At 41.1% G+C, this 20,245-nt stretch overlaps 2 protein-coding genes and 1 long non-coding RNA gene across 20 annotated transcripts in view; 1 reads left to right on the forward strand and 2 right to left on the reverse strand.

Moving 5' to 3' along the window:
• Positions 1-103: 103 nt before the first annotated feature.
• On the reverse strand, positions 104-4,185 carry LOC126993707 (uncharacterized). The gene is made up of 5 exons (XR_007748190.1): positions 3,252-4,185; positions 2,956-2,991; positions 2,673-2,756; positions 1,433-1,672; positions 104-194 (listed from the first exon to the last, which is right to left on the reverse strand). It is a non-coding gene; the product is annotated as an uncharacterized LOC126993707 (long non-coding RNA).
• The window catches only part of LOC126993702 (coronin-7-like), a 133,701-nt gene continuing 116,391 nt past the window's right edge, over positions 2,936-20,245 (forward strand). For all 18 annotated transcript variants that reach the window (XM_050852872.1, XM_050852888.1, XM_050852887.1 and 15 more), the window contains exon 1: positions 2,936-2,941. The gene's annotated coding sequence lies outside the window, so the exon portion shown is untranslated. The remainder of the gene's footprint in view (positions 2,942-20,245) is intronic.
• On the reverse strand, positions 6,449-8,785 carry LOC126993704 (zinc finger protein 84-like). Its single transcript, XM_050852893.1, has one exon. It carries the CDS (start codon positions 8,375-8,377, stop codon positions 7,139-7,141), a length of 1,239 nt encoding a protein of 412 aa, XP_050708850.1. The 5' UTR covers positions 8,378-8,785; the 3' UTR covers positions 6,449-7,138.

A 20,245-nucleotide genomic window follows, 5' to 3' on the forward strand; every position in this document is an offset into this window, starting at 1 on the left:
TTGAACTCAATTTGTATGCAGGGATGTGAGGTATATTGTTAAGCTGTAATGTTTCCAACACATTAAATGTGGTCATAACAACACTGAACAGTAACTAGAAGATAAATTATCACTGAGCACAAGAGGTTGCTTACTGTATTTTGGTGAGCTTGATGGCCGAGTCGGGTTTCCTCCAACCCCTTCAGTTTCACACCCTGTTGAGAGGCAATTTCTTAATCACAGTGAAAAATGGATGCAAATGGTCACTAAAATTAATTATTATACTTGGCGTCACAAATTTTGGCACAGAATTTAGGGAAGGACTACCAGACTTGGCGTGAGTCTCTGTTGAGGTAAATGATCCCCTTCACTCATTGGGCTATATGTACATTGTTTTAATGTGCATTAATGTTACGTTAAACGATGATGATGATGATGATGTATTATTGTCTTTTTTTGTCATTTTATAGGGCAGGACTACTAAAAGTAAGGCTATTAGCATCAACTTTCTCTCTAAATCAGCATTGCTATCAGCTATATGTACAGTTATTCTTATAATTACTCTTCCTGCTGATAATGGAAATGCATGTCAGGATTAAGCATCACATACAGGGAAAGAATTGTTATATAGGGAAACAGGGAACTTTTAGGTTCATATAATAGACAAGGTTTGTTAAAAAATGGATGCTTCAGATGTTAAAGATTTTTGGATATAACATTACCCCCCTCCTCCAAATTGGTTCTTTAAAGCAAGGGTTGACTATAGCTGATTATTTTTTGCGGCAGGTTTCATGACACTTTTTTTAATGCAAAGCATCTGGAAATTAATGATTATTACGAAATACGTCTCATGAGTAGCTACTAAACTTGACAACCTGAAAGGATGCACCATCAAAGACTGTAAAGGACAAATGTATTATATACAAAATAACATGGTTCTGTGATTATGAACAAAAAAAAAAAATGCTATGAGAATCAATATCAAATCATTTCAGGATACATAAATCAGCAGTTATATGAAGGAATTCTACAACTCTCCCGGGATGCCTAAGTTAAATAAGTGAGGGAATTTAATTTCTTTCCTTTTGTTTGTGTAAAATGATGCGGACATATGCATGCCTAATGTGATGAGTATAAATTTATATGATGGTGAAATATCATCCACAAGGTAGGATGGTCCATTCTCAAATGCTGATTCAAACTATCAATCGCATTTCATTAATAGCTGCAATTTCCTTGAACCAACCAAACATTCAGTGAGAAAGTACTGTTTTTAATGATTTTGTTGCAATGCTGTGGTGGTCTGTTATACAGCTTTTTCATCAAAGCAGAGGAGTTATTCCCTCTCCCTCTGCTTCAGAGGAGCATGATGGCGTGCTGCTCTTGCATGATTTTGTGGAGTCATAATTAGATTAATAACACAACAATCAATAAAAACTAATAGTATTCATACCAAAATCAGCACGTGGAGCTGGTGCAGTGCAATGGGGAGCACACTCATCAGTGTCAGGCTGCAGCTCATTATTTTCATATGTGGCTTGGGGGACACTGAGCAGCTGTGTGTGGGGTTGGATAATGCCACATTCCTCTGGGGGTGGCTGAGTTCTGTTCAGCTCCACTCGTGGCCTCTTTCTTGGACTCTCCTCTTGGGCTGCCACATTCTCTTGGGTATTACCGAAACCTGTGTTCGGATCTGTTGGGATGTGGTTTTGTAAGACGTGGAATAATATTCGACAGCGAAACATGGAAGGAAATGGAAGAGTATGTCCACATGGTAAAATACAGAGATGAGAATTGCCAAGTGGGTTTGTTGGTGTACCAGGGAATTAAGAGGCCAGGTGATGTTATGATCATAAAGGACGAGTTATGGGGTATGATATAAACTGACATCATTAGTTAAGTGATTAGAAGAGGTATATTTAAATTTTTTGGATACTGAAAGGATGTACGTATGGGGACAACTGGGTGAGAAGGGAGAGAGATGCAGATTTTGATGATGTATAGCTAGTTACACCAACGAACACTTAGGACATACACATTCATAAAGGCCACAACTTTGGCTGCTAGACGGAAAAGCACTAGATTTAAAGTGCTAGGACACTGAAGGGATTAATAATAAGAAAAGCAATAATAATAAATGAGTATAGCTAAATATAGTTATGATATTTTTGTTTATGTTACTATTAGTATTAGAAATTTTAAACACTAATGATATATTAATATAAATATTGATAAATCAATGAAAATTGATACATTAATTGTATTAATACTACCACTAATAGTATTAACCCTGCACCTAAAAGACTGAGCAAAACACTGAATCTGAAATAAAACGATAATTGAGCTGTCTCTGTCTGAAAGTTATGTGAAGCTTGCTCCATGCACCGTGATAGGAATGGCATGGATGCAGCCAGGTTGCTGAGGTACTTATGGTCACCAACCACTTGTATGGCACCAATTTGTGTTGGAAGCATTGGCGGCCAACATCAGAATGAGCGATTCATCATAATGCAAGATTACCAGGAAAAAACATGAAGTAAAGGATGTCAGTGACACAGACAACATTAAATTGCAAACTTGAAAATCACCAAAGTATGAAGATAAAGTAAAGCAACAACAATAATAATGAGCATGGCAAGATATTAATGGCTTATTACAATGTAAAGTAATTACCATAATTAATTTTCACTAACCATAATGTGGCAGCACAATCTGTGTAGAGGAGAGTTCCAACTCCATTGGCTCCAAGTCAATGGCGGCTGCATTGTGGGATGATGCTGAGGTAAGCAAATCAATCAAAAGTAAGTGATAATGATTACAAAACTACTATTTGTTCTTATCTGTCAGGTGAATACACTCAACCCATCAAGTGTGGAAATCTAACTTTTGTTCAATGCATCAAGGTTTCTTTCACTATTAGTCTATTACCAACTCATGCACTGCATTTGGTACACAAGAAAATGTTGTGACTATTACCCGGGAACCCAGTGGGTGGTTGCTCCTCATGGCCATCTGCAAAATAGATAATGGGTATAAGTATTACATTTACTAACACACACACACACACACACACACACACACACACACACACACACACACACACACACACACACACACACACACACACATGAGAGAGAGAGAGAGAGAGAGAGAGAGAGAGAGAGAGAGAGAGAGAGAGAGAGAGAGAGAGAGAGAGAGAGAGAGAGAGAGAGAGAGAGAGAGAGAGAGATTAAGAAAGTCATAAATAAGGAGCATGCATAACTTCGTCTTACCTGTGTGACGTGGGGTTGCAGTCGGCAGCAGCTGGCCCTTGCTGCCAAAATGAACCCCATCAAAGTGGTCACTACAGATGGCTTGAGTATGCTTTTGAAAGCCAATTTTCAAGGCTTTCACCCACTGGAGGCACCTGCAGTAAAAACATGGTAATTTTAACTAATTATTGTTAATCAATACAAAATGTAATGTAATGAAAGAAAGCAACAGACCTTAAAAATTTATATAATTTTTAACCCTTAGACAGCAGTGGAAATATACATAGACAGTCCTAAATTCAGTCAGTCAGTTTTGAATGGCAGAAATATAACAACACTTAGAGATTGCGGTAGGATCTATAGTAGACGATACAAAAAAATATCTACGTATTATGCAGAGTAACTATATATATATTTATGCTACGGTCCTAAGGTCGGCAATGACTATATGTATAGAGTATAGACCATTTATTTTTGGGGAGCTACTCCTCAAACACCGCTGTCTTCTAAGGGTTAATATGAAAATAATATTGGCTGCAATGCAATACCTGTTTATAATGAATGGATATGTTTGACTTTGGTACCCCTTACAAAATTTAATTTGAAACAAACTGAAAAAACAAACATATTTTACATATAGATTGTTTTCAAAACATTTATGATGCAATGCAGGGCAAATTTAAACAGACTGCTCTTTCCTTTGCTAGTGAAATATTTGTGTTTTGTCTTCCCATTATCATAATGTATCTAGTCCAAGGCAACTTCAAGTATACCTGAATATGTTGGGTTTAAATGAAATCATCAATCTGCATATAAAAAAAATTTTAAAAACTGACTAATTTTGTATTGCCAAATATATACCTGTCCTTAGCAAACCTTGATGAAAGGCCCCAGTAGTTAGAACGTATCTGAGTAAGGATCGAGGAGGCCTCTTGTGAATTAGCTCAGTAATAAGACGGTGTCATCTAACAGTACTTCGGCATATGTATATGAGTCAATGTCACATAATAATTTACCTCTGGCTATGCATCAAGTAAAGTGCAGCTTCTTTCAGATTTGGATAATACTGAATGAATTGCAGCCATATCTCACACAAAGTTAATATTCACACATTATAATGTCTACATCCTGTAATTTTGAATCTTTTGACCTATATATATATATATATATATATATATATATATATATATATATATATATATATATATATATATATATATATATATATATATATATATATATATATATATATATATATATGTATATATATATATATATATATATATATATATATATATATATATATATATATATATATATATATATATATAGTATATTGCATTTTGGCAGCGAGGCAAGGTTAGGGAAATTTCTGAAATGTGATATGCTTCACACTTCTTGTCACTGGCAATCAACGGTTAAGTCAGCGGGTCAACTCCAGCAACAGTTTGCCTTCCTCATGATTTTGTGAGGGGTTAGGGGTTTCTTCTTCCTAATTTAAATGTAATGTGAGGAGATAACTTTGGCCAAGCCTGATCTGACCTCTTACCCAACCAGGCCTGTGGCCGGCTGCATCGATGCATTGAAAAAGTAACTTCACTGCTCAGTATAATACATAAATCGGTCCATAAATCTTTCACGTCAACATAAAGATCTAAGGGTTGAAAAAAAATCATAGACCTTTAAGATGAGGACGGTTATAAGTAGGTGCCGTGCATTGTCTTGAAGAACAGTCACCCCAGTGTTGTCTGAGGGGATCTGTAGACTGCTTGAATGGCTTGTGTACAGTATACATTACGTATTTCGCTTGCCTTCAGAGCACTGTTGTGTCTAGTTGCTCGCAGAAATTCATTATTTTGCGGAAGTTAGAAGACAGAATTTCCACATATATCTTCACTTACCGTCTGGCATCCTTTGGGAATAAATGGAGCTTCACACCAGGGTGTGTTCTCCGTTTCTTCCCACAAACACAGCAGGCCGCACATTTGAGATTTGTAGCCATGGCGGGCAGTTACACGAGGGGCCGGTGTGTTGATATTTGAATGACGGCAGTGTTGCCGTCGATCTGAGAAAGACGTCTGGAAGTAGCGCTATAATAACCAGTATATCGGTTAGCCCAAGGTAATCTTATCCACCCACTCTTTCCCCCTACAAACCAACAAATCTATGTAAATAATTACTGGAGGAATTAAGTCAGCGTGCTGCTAAAACACTGAGTTTGAGAGAAAAAACATGTTTTGAAAGAAAGGCAGTTGGGCTACAACCTCGGTTCATTCCTGTGTGTATACAGACAGTTAAAACACATAAAGCACATCTAACCACTGCTAACCTCCCACAAATGCAGATAAAGTAATATAAGTATAACTACAGTACAATAACAGCATTACTAACATGACATGCAGTCAGGTTATATCTACCTGGTAAATATATTTAGTTCTTACTGTTCATTTTAATATTTTCCTTTCTACATGTTTTTTTTTTTTATTTAAAATGGGAAATAACCAGACTGAAGAAAAAAAGTAGCAACATTTACTGCTTGATCCCATGTAGCAACACTGCTGATGGGTACTGGGGGGTGGGAGTAGGTGCCAGGAGGGGGGGAGGCACCTGGATGTAAACAAAGCTGCTCCTGCGCCATCTGTTGCAACCGACATACACCACCATCCGCCCACGGTCTCCCATAGAGGCCCCCTCTCCTGTTCTATAGTCTCCTTGGTCCCATCCCACCAGTCTTCACCTGACCATTGGTGGGGATGCATCTCGTTTGCTCCATTTTCTTTTATTTCCATGGGTGACTTTAGCATTTAGGCTCCATTTTCTTTTATTTCGATGGGTGACTTTAGCATTTAGGATTAAGGAACTGAAGCAGTCGCACAATTAATGGGCTAGAAGTCGGTACTGGGTATAAGTGGTTAAGGTGTTACAGAGGGTGTCAGAGGGAGGACAGGTGAACTGTTCAATAGAGGATGATTGCGGCGAGTAAGAATATGTCAAAAAATACTTGGATAAGAAGGTTAATCACACACACACACACACACACACACACACATATATATATATATATATATATATATATATATATATATATATATATATATATATATATATATATATATATATATATATATATATATATATATATAGACACACACACACACACACACACACACACACACATAGTGTATACGATATATATGATAATGATAATAATGCTTTTATTTCGTTCATAGGAACATTCGTGGAGACAGGGAATATAGATTGAAAAGCAAATAGTACGTACATAAAAAAAATAATTATAATGGCAACAACAATGATAAATTGTAATAACAGTAATAATAACAGTAATAATTATAATATTACTAGTAATTATAGTAATTGCACTATTACTACTAATGATGATATAATGATCAAGTAATTAGTGTAGTAGCAGTAGTAATAATAATAATAATAATAATAATAATAATAATAATAATAATAATAATAATAATAAGAGAGAGAGAGAGAGAGAGAGAGAGAGAGAGAGAGAGAGAGAGAGAGAGAGAGAGAGAGAGAGAGAGAGAGAGAGAGAGAATAATTTACGCTACAAAATCATCCGTTTTCTCTCGACGACTTCTGGTGACGTAAACCGCTGACGTCACAATGATGCGCACGGGTGGACCGTTCTATTCTGTTGGCCGTGGGCCAGCCATATCGACTCAGCACTTTCGCGAGCAAGGCGCAGCACATCCGACCAGCGCGAAGGTTCACTACTCACTACTACTTCATTCCTTTTTCATTTTCTGTTCTTGTTGTTCCTCCACGTCTGTCTTTCTCTCTTTGTTTTCTCTTTTGTCTTGTTCTTCAGCCAGGGCGGGGTTGCCAAACACTGTCCTCCACCGCCACCACATACAGCAGCACCACACAACACCTCAGGGGAAGTGGATCTTCATGTGCCTGGCAATACTCCGCTTGGTCTTGAAATGTTTTAGACAAACATCACACTTGAACTCTCTCAGATCAGAGTGTGTGACAACGTGGTTGTTCAACTCAGCCTTAGAAAAGAAACTTCTGTCACACTCAAGGCATTGATGAGGTCTTTCACCAGTGTGTGTAAGTATGTGTCTATTTAGTTCACCCTTCACACCGAACCTTCTGTTACACTCAGGGCATTCATGAGGTCTTTCACCAGTGTGTGTAAGGGTGTGTGTGTTAAGGTGACTCTTCTGAGTGAACACTTTGCCACACTCTTGGCATTTATGAGGTCTTTCACCAGTGTGTGTAAGGGTGTGTGTGTTAAGGTTACTCTTCTGAGTGAACACTTTGCCACACTCTTGGCATTCATGAGGTCTTTCACCAGTGTGTGTAAGGGCGTGTGTGTTAAGGTCACTCTTCCAACTGAACACTTTGCCCCACTCCTGCCATTCATGAGGTCTTTCACCAGTGTGTGTAAGGGTGTGTGTGTTAAGGTGACTCTTCCTACTGAACACCTTGCCACACTCTTGGCATTCATGAGTGTGTGTAAGGGTGTGTCTGTTAAGGTGACTCTTCCTACTGAACACTTTGCCACACTCTTGGCATTCATGAGGTCTTTCACCAGTGTGTGTAAGGGTGTGTCTGTTAAGTTGACCCTTCCTACTGAACACTTTGCCACACTCTTGGCATTCATGAGGTCTTTCACCAGTGTGTATAAGGGTGTGTGTGTTAAGGCTACTCTTCCTACTGAACACTTTGCCACACTCTTGGCATTCATGAGGTCTTTCACCGGTGTGTGTAAGGGTGTGTGTGTTAAGGTTACCTTTCTGAGTGAACACTTTGCCACACTCTTGGCATTCATGAGGTCTTTCACCAGTGTGTGTAAGGGTGTGTCCGTTAAGTTGACTCTTCCTACTGAACACTTTGCCACACTCTTGGCATTCATAAGGTCTTTTACCAGTGTGTGTAAGGGTGTGTGTGTTAAGGTTACCCTTCCTACTGAACACTTTGCCACACACTAGGCATTCATGAGGTCTTTCACCAGTGTGTGTAAGGGTATGTCTATTAAGGTCACTCTTCTGACCAAACACTTTGCCACACTCTTGGCATTCATGAGCTCTTCCACCAGAGTATGTGGGTGTGTTTGTTGAGGTCACCCTTCCCAGGGAGTCTTTTCCCACACTCTTGGCACTCATGCTTCCCTTCAGCAGTGTGTGCAAGGCTGTGTCTGGTGACCTTGCTCTCGGTCTCAAACCTTCTCTCACTCAAACTCTCCCTTTCCTTTATGGCTGGAGATGCCAGCAGCAAGGTGGTGGTGGTTCTCCTGACCACCCCTGATCAGAGCATGCAAGGTGCTGTTCAAAGTTATGGCACTAAATTTTTTCTTTGGCACAAAATATGATGAAGGAGTTGCACTGTACTATAGTGCATGGTCTGGCACTGATCCTCACAGCAGTGGCAGGCTGCTCCTGCTGGTCCTGGCCCCTCAGGCTGCTGCCCGGCCCTGCAGCCTCCACTGCAACAGAAGTCAGCAGCAGTGAGGACGCAGCACGGCACCCACCTCAGACCCTCGCTGCTGCACCAGCACCAGGGGTGGCTGTTAGGACAAAGATCACAGCCTCACAGAAACATGCTTCAAACTGAATACCAAAAGCATCTACAAATTCCATAAAATGTAGCAGAGCACAACACAGTTACTGGTTTTCAACCCCAATATTGTGACAACTGCATCAAAGAAACTGAGGCAAAATAGACCCAGAGCAGTGAACTAGCTGCCCTTGACAACCTGGAGGCAACCATGCAGCAGGCAGCTGAAAAGCACCTTGTGGATATGGGAAGCGGAAAACAGAGACAGAACAATGCTGCAGAACAGCCACCACAGAAAAGGGCATTAAGGAAGGGAAAGAACAGAGCAGGGAAGTGTGCAGAGTGCCATCACTTTGAGAGAAAGAACAACAAGATATCGTGGATCAAAAACAAACAAACAAAAAATAAGATAAAACCAGACATGTTTAAACATGAAAGAATCAAATCGTCACCAACAAGATTAAAGGAGACAGACCTCCATGACTACTAGAAGGCCTCTGGCTCAATAAAGAGACAAAATAATGCAAGCACTTGTGCTGTACAAAGTCCACAGCAAAACAATGGATGCAACAAACACTTGCCAAAACAACAAGACATTAACAAATATTGGGGAGAGAGAGAGAGAGAGAGAGAGAGAGAGAATGGCAACTACTTTAAACTGTCGGACGAGGCTGTTCCAGCTCACGAAGCGGCGTAACACTAGGTGGCTGACAACACAACAACACCGTACACGCTCACGGAAGGTAAAACAAGAAAAACGTAATACTAGCATACACAGTGCCTTCCTTATCACCACAGTTACACTCATAGCACTTATACTACATGCATTAACACATTCGAGGACACAAGCAACACACCCACGACAACCACAAACAAGCACTCACACACAACAGTCGTTTTCATTCACCATGGTTCAGTATTTCGAACGGCACACAAACAACGATACACACAGACGACACACCATCCTTCTCTTGCTGCTTCTATGTGGAGACACGGGCGCTATGGTCAATCCTGGCCCTTATTGCCCTAAGTACCCTTGCCAACTATGTAGCAAGGCGGTGAAGTGGGGGCAGAGGGCCATCCAGTGTGATTCGTGTCGTGATAGATCCGAGCATGCTGGCTGGTACCACGTTAGCTGTATCGGGTCTTTCACGCTGGCTTACGCTGGATTGGTTGACAATAGCGTCCCGTGGATCTGCTTTAGATGCGGCGTACCTAATTTCTCATCCTCATTCTTCTCAGCTGATCCTATCCCACTTTTAAATTCCTTCGACACGCTATATCATCATAACACAGGCAACCCTGGCACACAACACCTTCTCCTCCTGAACCCCAAACTCTCAACACCTCTCACCTCTCATAATCCGGCTCCACTTTTCACACCAAGTCCCATCAACATCCACAGACAGGTGCGCTCCCTCCGTACGCCAGACTTGACCGATCACTCACCTCTCACTACAGTTATTAACACACACAGGTCTGCCCTATCACCCTCCCCCGATCCTACCCTTTCACTTTCCCCAGTCCCTATTTCCTTTTCTTCCTCTTGTTCATCACCTCCTGCTTCACTTCCCTCCTCTACTTCTTCACTCCCTCCCGTCTCTTCTGTATCTTCACCATCCTCACCTCTCCCTTCACTTCCACTACCACCACATCATAACCACACTTCCCTCCGATTATTAACAATTAATTTCCGCAGTATCAAAAACAAAATAGCCCAATTACACCACCTAATCACCACACATAACCCAGACATAATAGTAGGGACAGAGACTTGGTTGACTTCTGACGTTGAAAGTAGTGAGCTTTTCCCTCCCCCCTTTAGTATAACGTTTTTCGTAAGGACCGCCCGACAGACCTCGGCAAAGGTGGCGGTGTTATCATCGCCACCAAGCCGGGTCTTTGTGTTCAGCATAGGCCTGACCTTGACACAGACTGCGAAATCACCTGGGTCCAGTTACAAACCTTCAACTGTAAATCTCTTCTTATTGCTGCTTTTTACAAACCACCTTCTACTAATACAGACTATTTACACAACCTTCAAATTTCTCTTTCACGCATACAGGCAGACAAACACATCTGGATCACGGGTGATTTCAACCTCCCCGACATTGACTGGACTGCAATATCCCCATTTGACCCTCCCGATGCTGACGCCCCCAACCCCATTATTCCCCACACAAACAGACGCCAACTACATGACACATTCGTTGACATCATAAATACATTTTCACTTTCACAAACAGTACTCCAGCCAACACGAACACATACTGTAACACGCCCCGCTAGCCACGGTGGCCCTTTGACCACAGCACACACACTTGACCTTTTTCTCACCAACAACATTCTTAACATAAACACTCAGGTTGTTCCAGGACTTAGTGACCATGACATAGTCATCATTGACGCTGACCTCCCTCCGGCCGATTAGACATAAACAGAGATCCAGACAGATTTTCCTTTTTTCAAGGGCTGACTTAGACATGATCAAACAAGACCTAACTGCCTTCAGCACCGACTTTTTTGCGACTGACCCAAACACAAGACTTCCTTCCATCAACTGGAACAACCTGAAACACGCCATACACGCCTCAATGAACAGACACATACCACAAAAAACACTTTCTAGCAGGTACACACTTCCCTGGTTTTCCAGGGATCTACGCAGACAACATCGCAAGAAGCAAATACTGTACAGACGCGCGCAGACATACAACACAACATAATTAGACCGCCTACAAAAAACACCAAAAGACATTTGCCAAAAACATAAAAGTAGTGGAATGCAAACACATAGCAACTTACCTCGCAGACAACGTAAGAAATAACAAAAAACTTTTTCAAATTCTTTAAGACGCGCAAACATGACACTAACACGATTACATTACTTACAGACAACACTAACACATTAGTGCACCAGCCCACAACACAAAGCACAAATACTCAACACACAGTTCCAATCGGTATACACACAAGAACACAATTGACACCAAACATGCCACACACACCCTTCCCCCCCATAGCCCCCCTTGACATTACGACTAACGGAATACAGAAATTACTGGAAGGACTCGACGCAACTAAATCCACTGGCCCCGACAACATTCCCGCCTTCATTCCTGGGGGCTTCGTGGTGCAGTGGTTAGCACACTCGGCTCACAACCGAGAGAGCCCAGGTTCGATTCCCGGGCGGAGTGGAAAACTTGGGGCGGCTTTTAAATCCTTTGCCCCCATCCTTTAGGCCATATTCACCCAACCCTATCATCCACCTCATTACCTTCTAACTGGCTTTTGGCAAATATTAATCCTTTATTCAAGACAGGTGACCGAACTGACCCAGCCAATTATCGCCCAATCTCACTAACATCGATTCCATGTAAAATTTTCGAACACATAATACACAAACACATAATGAATCACCTTGACGCAAACAACATCCTTACTGACTCACAACACGGCTTTCGACCTAAACGCTCATGTGAATCGCAACTCATTACTACATATCACGACATTACGAGGCTACTCGACCGACGTGACATTCAACAAGTTGACACTATTGTTTTAGATTTTGCCAAAGCCTTCGACAAAGTCCTGCACAAAAGACTGACATTAAAATTGAAATACTAAGGTATTTCAGGACCTATTCTTCACTGGATCACTGCATTTCTTACTAACAGGACTCAACGTGTTCTTGACGGATCTTCATCTGACACTGTCCCTGTTTCTTCAGGTGTCCCACAAGGCACCGTTCTAGGCCCCCTTCTTTTCCTTCTGTTCATTAACGATCTTCCACTGTCAACGCCTAACTCTTCCACTAGACTATTTGCCGACGATAGTTTACTGTTTAGAGCAGTAAAGACTACTGACGACTGCAGACTACTACAAAACGACTTGGACGCCCTCGAGCGGTGGGAACGCACCTGGCAGATGCACTTCCGACCAGACAAATGCAAACTTTTAAGATTCACCAGAGAGCACAACCCCATCCGTCACACCTACACTCTCCACAGTTCAAATTTAGAATCAGTTCATACACACAAGTGCCTTGGTATCCATCTCTCAACTAACTTGAAATTCAACACCCACATAGACCATATCAGTGCCACAGCCAACAGAACACTGGGGTTCCTGAGGAGGAATTTACATAACTGCACACCTGACATTAAACACATAGCTTATGACACACTTGTGAGACCAACACTGGAATACTGCTCCACGGTGTGGGATCCTTACACACACAGAAACATTGATAGGTTAGAACAAATCAACAGCAAGGCGGCAAGGTTCATTACAAACAATAACACTCGAACGCCTGGAATCACAACACGGATCAAACAACAGATAAACATGGACCCTCTTCACATACGCAGACAAGCACACAGACTTACACGTATGTACAAGATCACAAACACTCACACAAGGCAAACAGTCAACGTACTCGTAACACACACATCCATAAATACCAAACATATCACACTAACACTGACGTATACAAGCACTCATACTATCCACGCACCATACGTGATTGGAACAGCCTCCCTCAACAGATTTTAGACTGCGGTGCAATACATTCATTCAAAAAACAAATACAAACTCACTTGTGACCACAACACACTAACACTAACAATTACACTTGATTCACTTCCCTCCCCAGCACACTCGGCTCCCCCGTTCCCCCAACAGCCAACAAATATGCGTGTTATGCACCTTCCTTGGTGCCCTGCTCATTATTGTCCAGAGAGAGAGAGAGAGAGAGAGAGAGAGAGAGAGAGGAAGAGAGAGGGGGGGGCTACCTGGAGGAGGTCTGAGCGCAGCACGAGAACGATGCTGAGCAACGCCTCCCTCCTGGAAGTGCCAATGGCCCGCTCCAGCACCCACCAACGTGCATTCTCCATCGCAGCGGTGGTGTGGTGGAACAACCTCACTGCTGATGTGGACGTGACACAACTGTCCACTCAGCAGATGAAGGTTGCGTCCCACAGGTGGCTACTCCTACACCCACCGTAAAAAGCGTAAATGTAAACGCTTGCAAATAATTTATAAACATGTATGCAATTGTAACCTCGGCAGAAGCTCCCCAACGGTCGGGGGAACTTTAGCTTAGAAAAATAATATTGCCATGTACTAATGTACTGAACATGTGTTTAAATAAAAAAGAGAGAGAGAGAGAGAGAGAGAGAGAGAGAGAGAGAGAGAGAGAGAGAGAGAGAGAGTGTGTGTGTGTGTGTGTGTGTGTGTGTGTGTGTGTGTGTGTGAGAGAGAGAGAGAGAGAGAGAGAGAGAGAGAGAGAGAGAGAGAGAGAGAGAGAGAGAGAGAGAGAGAGAGAGAGAGAGAGAGAGTATATATGTGTATTTACCTACATATATATATATATATATATATATATATATATATATATATATATATATATATATATATATATATATATATTGTAGGAGTAGGTAGGAAGACACCTACCGAACGGGCGTGAGCTACTCCCGGTGAGGATATATGGGGAACGAGGAGAGTGATGAAGCCCTTCAAAGACTCTTCCCATGTCCTCACTAACCGTTTCCCTTTTGTCTCATCAACGCCAGAGCAGTTCAGCATACATGCTCTCTAAAGACAGTTCCTCTTCTTTCTGCACCACACTACATTCACAAAACACACACACCTTTTCCCAAAATTCAAAATTCAACATGGCGAAAAAAATAACTGCCTCGGAGTCCCCGCCTGGGGGGGGGACCATAAATTTCCCCAGTGAGGACTCCCTTTCTGGCTACCGACTTGAGAGGTGTCCCGATAACTCCTCGAACCTCCTCCTTATCAATTTCTGCAACATTCGCGGTCTCCGTTCTAATTTTCATTCTGTGGAACACCATCTCTCCTCCTCTAAACCTCACCTTCTCTTCCTCACCGAAACACAGGTTTCTGAGGCTACTGACAGCCACCTCTACTCTGTTCCTTCCTACTATCTTTATCCTAAATTTCAATCCAAAGCTGGATGTTGCGCCTACGTGCGCAACGACATCACTTGCTCTCATGCCCACGACCTTGACTCTTCTGAATTTTCCATCATCTGGCTAAGACTTCATTGTCATTCTATTACTAAATACATCTGTGCTGTTTATCTCTCACCTAACTCTACTAACTATGTAAAACTCTTTGACTATTTGAACTCTAAAGTGGAGCGCATCTTGACCCACTCTCCCTTCGCTGAAATCTCCATCTTGGGAGATTTCAATGTTCACCACCAGCTTTGGCATTCATCCTCTTTCACTAACCAGCCTGGTGAACAAGCCTTCAACTTTGCTCTCCTCAACGACCTAGAGCAGTTGGTTCACCACCCTACTCGTATTCCCGACCGTCTTGGAGACAGGCCCAACATTCTAGACCTCTTCCTTACCTCTAATCCTTCTGCTTACGCTGTCAAACTGTTCTCTCCGTTGGGCTCCTCCGATCATAACCATATTTCTGTATCCTGTCCTATCGCTCCTGTTCATCCTCTGGACCCACCGAGGAGGCGATGCTTCTGGCATTTTGCTTCAGCTCGGTAGGATGACCTGAGGATGTACTTTTCCGATTTTCCATGGAATGATTACTGCTTCCAGGAGAGAGACCCCTCTGTGTGTGCTCTGCGCATCACAGAGGTGATTGTCTCTGGAATGGAGGCATACATTCCACGTACTTTCTCTACTCCTCATGCTAAAAAGCCTTGGTTTAATCATGCTTGTTCTCGTGCTATTAAAGATAGGAAGGCAGCTCACAAAAGGTTCCAGAGCCTTCGAACTCCCACTAGCTTTGATCTATACATATCAGCCCGGAATCGTGCCAAATCTATTCTCCGACTTACCAAAACTTCTTTTATAAATAGAAAATGTTAAGACCTTGCTTCTTCTAATTCTTCCCGTGACTTCTGGCATCTAGCCAAAAATATCTCCTCCAATTTAACTTCTTCCTCTTTTCCTCCTCTCCTTAACCCTGACGGCAGCACTGCCGTCTCATCTGTCTCTAAGGCTGAACTCTTCGCTCAAACTTTCTGTAAGAACTCCACCTTGGACGATTCTGGGCATATTCCTCCTACTCATCCCCCCTCTGACTCCTTTATGCCTGTTATTAAGATTCTTCCTAATGATGTTTTCTATGCCCTCTCTGGCCTCAGCTCTCAGAAGGCTTATGGACCTGATGGAGTGCCTCCTATTGTCCTTAAAAACTGTGCTTCAGTGCTGACACCCTGCCTGGTCAACTCTTTCGTCTCTACCTATCAACATCTATCTTTCCTTCCTGCTGGAAGTATGCCTTTGTACAGCCTGTGCCTAAGAAGGGTGACCGCTCCAATCCCTCAAACTACCTCCCAATAGCTTTACTTTCATGTCTATCTAAAGGCCGTTCTATCTCTGCGGTGGTAGACGGTCACTGATCTTCCCCTAAACCTATCAACAGTGGCGTTCCACAGGGCTCTGTCCTATCACCCACTCTCTTCCTGTTATTCATCAATGATCTTCTTTCCATAACAAACTGTCCTGGCCACTCGTACGCCGACGACTCCACTCTGCATTATTCAAATTCTTTCAATAGAAGACCCTCTCAACAAGAAGTACACAACTCCAGACTGGAGGCTGCAGAACGCTTAACCTCAGACCTTGCTATCATTTCCGAATGGGGCAGAAGGAACCTTGTGTCCTTCAATGCCTCAAAAACTCAATTTCTCCACCTATCAACTCGACACAATCTTCCAAACACCTATCCCCTATTCTTCGACAACACTCAGCTGTCACCTTCTTCAACACTAAATATCCTCGGTCTATCCTTAACTCAAAATCTCAACTGGAAACTTCATATCTCCTCTCTCGCTAAATCAGCTTCCTCGAGGTTGGGCGTTCTGTATCGTCTCCGCCAGTTCTTCTCCCCCGCGCAGTTGCTATCCATATACAGGGGCCTTGTCCGCCCTCGTATGGAGTATGCATCTCACGTGTGGGGGAGCTCCACCCACACAGCTCTTCTGGACAGAGTGGAGGCAAAGGCTCTTCGTCTCATCAGCTCTCCTCCTCCTACTGATAGTCTTCTACCTCTTAAATTCCGCCGCAATGTTGCCTCTCTTTCTATCTTCTATCGATATTTCCACGCTGACTGCTCTTCTGAACTTGCTAACTGCATGCCTCCCCCCCTCCCGCGGCCCCGCTGCACTCGACTTTCTACTCATGCTCATCCCTATACTGTCCAAACCTCTTATGCAAGAGTTAACCAGCATCTTCACTCTTTCATCCCTCACGCTGGTAAACTCTGGAACAATCTTCCTTCATCTGTATTTCCTTCTGCCTACGACTTGAACTCTTTCAAGAGGAGGGTATCAGGACACCTCTCCTTCCGAATCTGACCTTGCTTTTGGACACCTCTTCTGATTCTTTTTTTAGGAGCAGCGATTAGCGGGCTTTTTTTATTATTGTATTTTTTATGCCCTTGAGCTGCCTCCTTTGTTGTAAAAAAAAAAAAAAAAAATATATATATATATATATATATATATATATATATATATATATATATATATATATATATATATATATAAATATATATATATATATATATATATATATATATATATATATATATATATATATATATATATATATATATATATATATATTGCGCCGGTAGGCATCTTCCTGGTGGGGCCTGATGGTCGGCCCAAGGCTTCTTCCAGGTGGGGCCTGATGGTCGGCCCAACCCGTTCTGGCGCAGGTGATTGTTTTATATTGGCGCCATCTTGCATTGGCTCATGCTGCCCCCCGGAACTCGTTCTTGATTCGCTTGGAAGGCTTCCCCTAGAGTCCGGGTTGATGGGTGGTCTTCAGGACAGCATGTGGGTAGTTTTAAGCCACATGGCGGTGACTGAAAAATCCGAGGTGGTAGCGTGGGGATTCGACCCGCATCGTCCATCACGCGGTGAATGTGGGTCCAGTATATATATATATATATATATATATATATATATATATATATATATATATATATATATATATAGATATATATATATATATATATATATATATATATATATATATATATATATATATATATATATATATATATATATATATATATATATATATATATATATATATATATATATATATATATATATATATATATATATATATATATATATATATATATATATATATATATATATATATATATATATATATATATATATATATATATATATATATATATATATATATATATATATATATATATATATATATATATATATATATATATATATATATATATTTTTACGTTGTTGCCTATTGCGCCGGTAGGCATCTTCCAGTGGGGCCTGATGGTCGGCTTCTTCCAGGTGGGGCCTGATGGTCGGCCCAGCCGTTCTGGCGCAGGCAGTGTTTATAGTGGCGCCATCTTGCGTTGGCTCATGCTGCCCCCCCGAACTCGTTCTTGATTCGCTTTGACGGCTTCCTCTAGAGTCCGGTTTGATGGGTGGAAAACAGGACAGCATGTGGGTAGTTTTAATCAACTAGGCGGTGACTGAAAAATCCGAGTGGTAGCGTGAGGATTCGAACCCGTCGTCCATCACGCGGCGAATATGGGTCCAGTACGCTGCCAGTTCGTACCGCCTACCCCCCAAAAAAATATATATATATATATATATATATATATATATATATATATATATATATATATATATATATATATATATATATATATATATATATATATATATATATATATATATATATATATATATATATATATATATATATATATATATATATATATATATATATATATATATATATATATATATATATATATATATATATATATATATATATATATATATATATATATATATATATATATATATATATATATACAGAGCTGGGCAGTTCCGATCGTCACTCCGATCTGATTGGAACAGCAACTGGCGATCGGAAAGCAAAGATTGGATCGTCTTTGTAAAATGTAGTTCGTTAGGGCGTTTTAGCGTAAGTGTTGCACAGAAAACGAGATGCCACTGTGGCGAGAGCTGGCATCCTGACCGCGGCCGGGGTGTAGAGCATTGTGGGATCCGCCGCCATCTTCCAGCCCATCTTCCACCCAGACTCCAACGCGAGAGGACGTCCCTCACCAGCTTCCGTGCCACGTATGTATCGTGGTGGTTTTCCTGCTTTGGAGTATCCACAAGTCCAGAGTGACTGTGTACTCATGTACATATATACAGCATGTGGGTAGTTTTAAGCCACATGGCGGTGACTGAAAAATCCGAGGTGGTAGCGTGGGGATTCGAACCCGCATCGTCCATCACGCGGTGAATGTGGGTCCAGTATGCTACCAGTTCAGCCACCGCCTATCATTCATATATATATATATATATATATATATATATATATATATATATATATATATATATATATATATATATATATATATATATATATATATATATATATATATATATATATATATATATATATATATATATATATATATATATATATATATATATATATATATATATATATATATATATATATATATATATATATATATATATATATATATATATATATATATATATATATATATATATATATATATATATATATATATATATATATATATATATATATATATATATATATATATATATATATATACACAGAGCTGGGCAGTTCCGATCGTCAGTCCGATCTGATTGGAACAGCAACTGGCGATCGGAATGCAAAGATTGGATCGTCTTTGTAAAATGTAATTCGTTAGGGCGTTTTAGCGTAAGTGTTGCACAGAAAACGAGATGCCACTGTGGCGAGAGCTGGCATCCTGACCGCGGCCGGGGTGCAGAGCATTGTGGGATCCGCCGCCATCTTCCAGCCCATCTTCCACCCAGACTCCAACGCGAGAGGACGTCCCTCACCAGCTTCCGTGCCACGTATGTATCGTGGTGGTTTTCCTGCTTTGGAGTATCCACAAGTCCAGAGTGACTGTGTACTCAGGGAAGGAAAGCCTTTGGGAGGTAAGGAGGGCACGGCGAGTTGCAGAGGAACGAGAGGAACGAAGAGGACAGAAGGACTCCAGGCTCGTCAAACATGAGGTGAATAAGGTGTGGCTTGGCTTCTCCCAACTACAGTTAAGTGCTCTATTGCCTAGGATGTGTTAAGATTAATAGCTAGGTTGCTGTGTGCCTGGGATTAATTGATTATTCGTAATTTCCAGCGAGTTTCTTTGTTGCGTAAATAAACTTAAGAGCGATTTTATCTGGCTTTTGCTTACCCTATGGGAGATGTGACTGGTCAGATATTTAAATAATAATAAGGACTTGAGGGGCTGTGAGTCTGAAACTCAATTTTCAGCTATTTTTTTATTATTTTTATTGCTGAGAATTTACAGGATTTTCGGAAGTCCAGACCTTTCAAGAACCCCTCATAATCGGACTGTGGAGATCGGAACTTCACAAACTAACTTCCGATAACCGGTCA

This window comes from Eriocheir sinensis, unplaced genomic scaffold, assembly GCF_024679095.1.
Source record: "Eriocheir sinensis breed Jianghai 21 unplaced genomic scaffold, ASM2467909v1 Scaffold656, whole genome shotgun sequence".
Lineage (NCBI taxonomy): Eukaryota > Metazoa > Arthropoda > Malacostraca > Decapoda > Varunidae > Eriocheir > Eriocheir sinensis.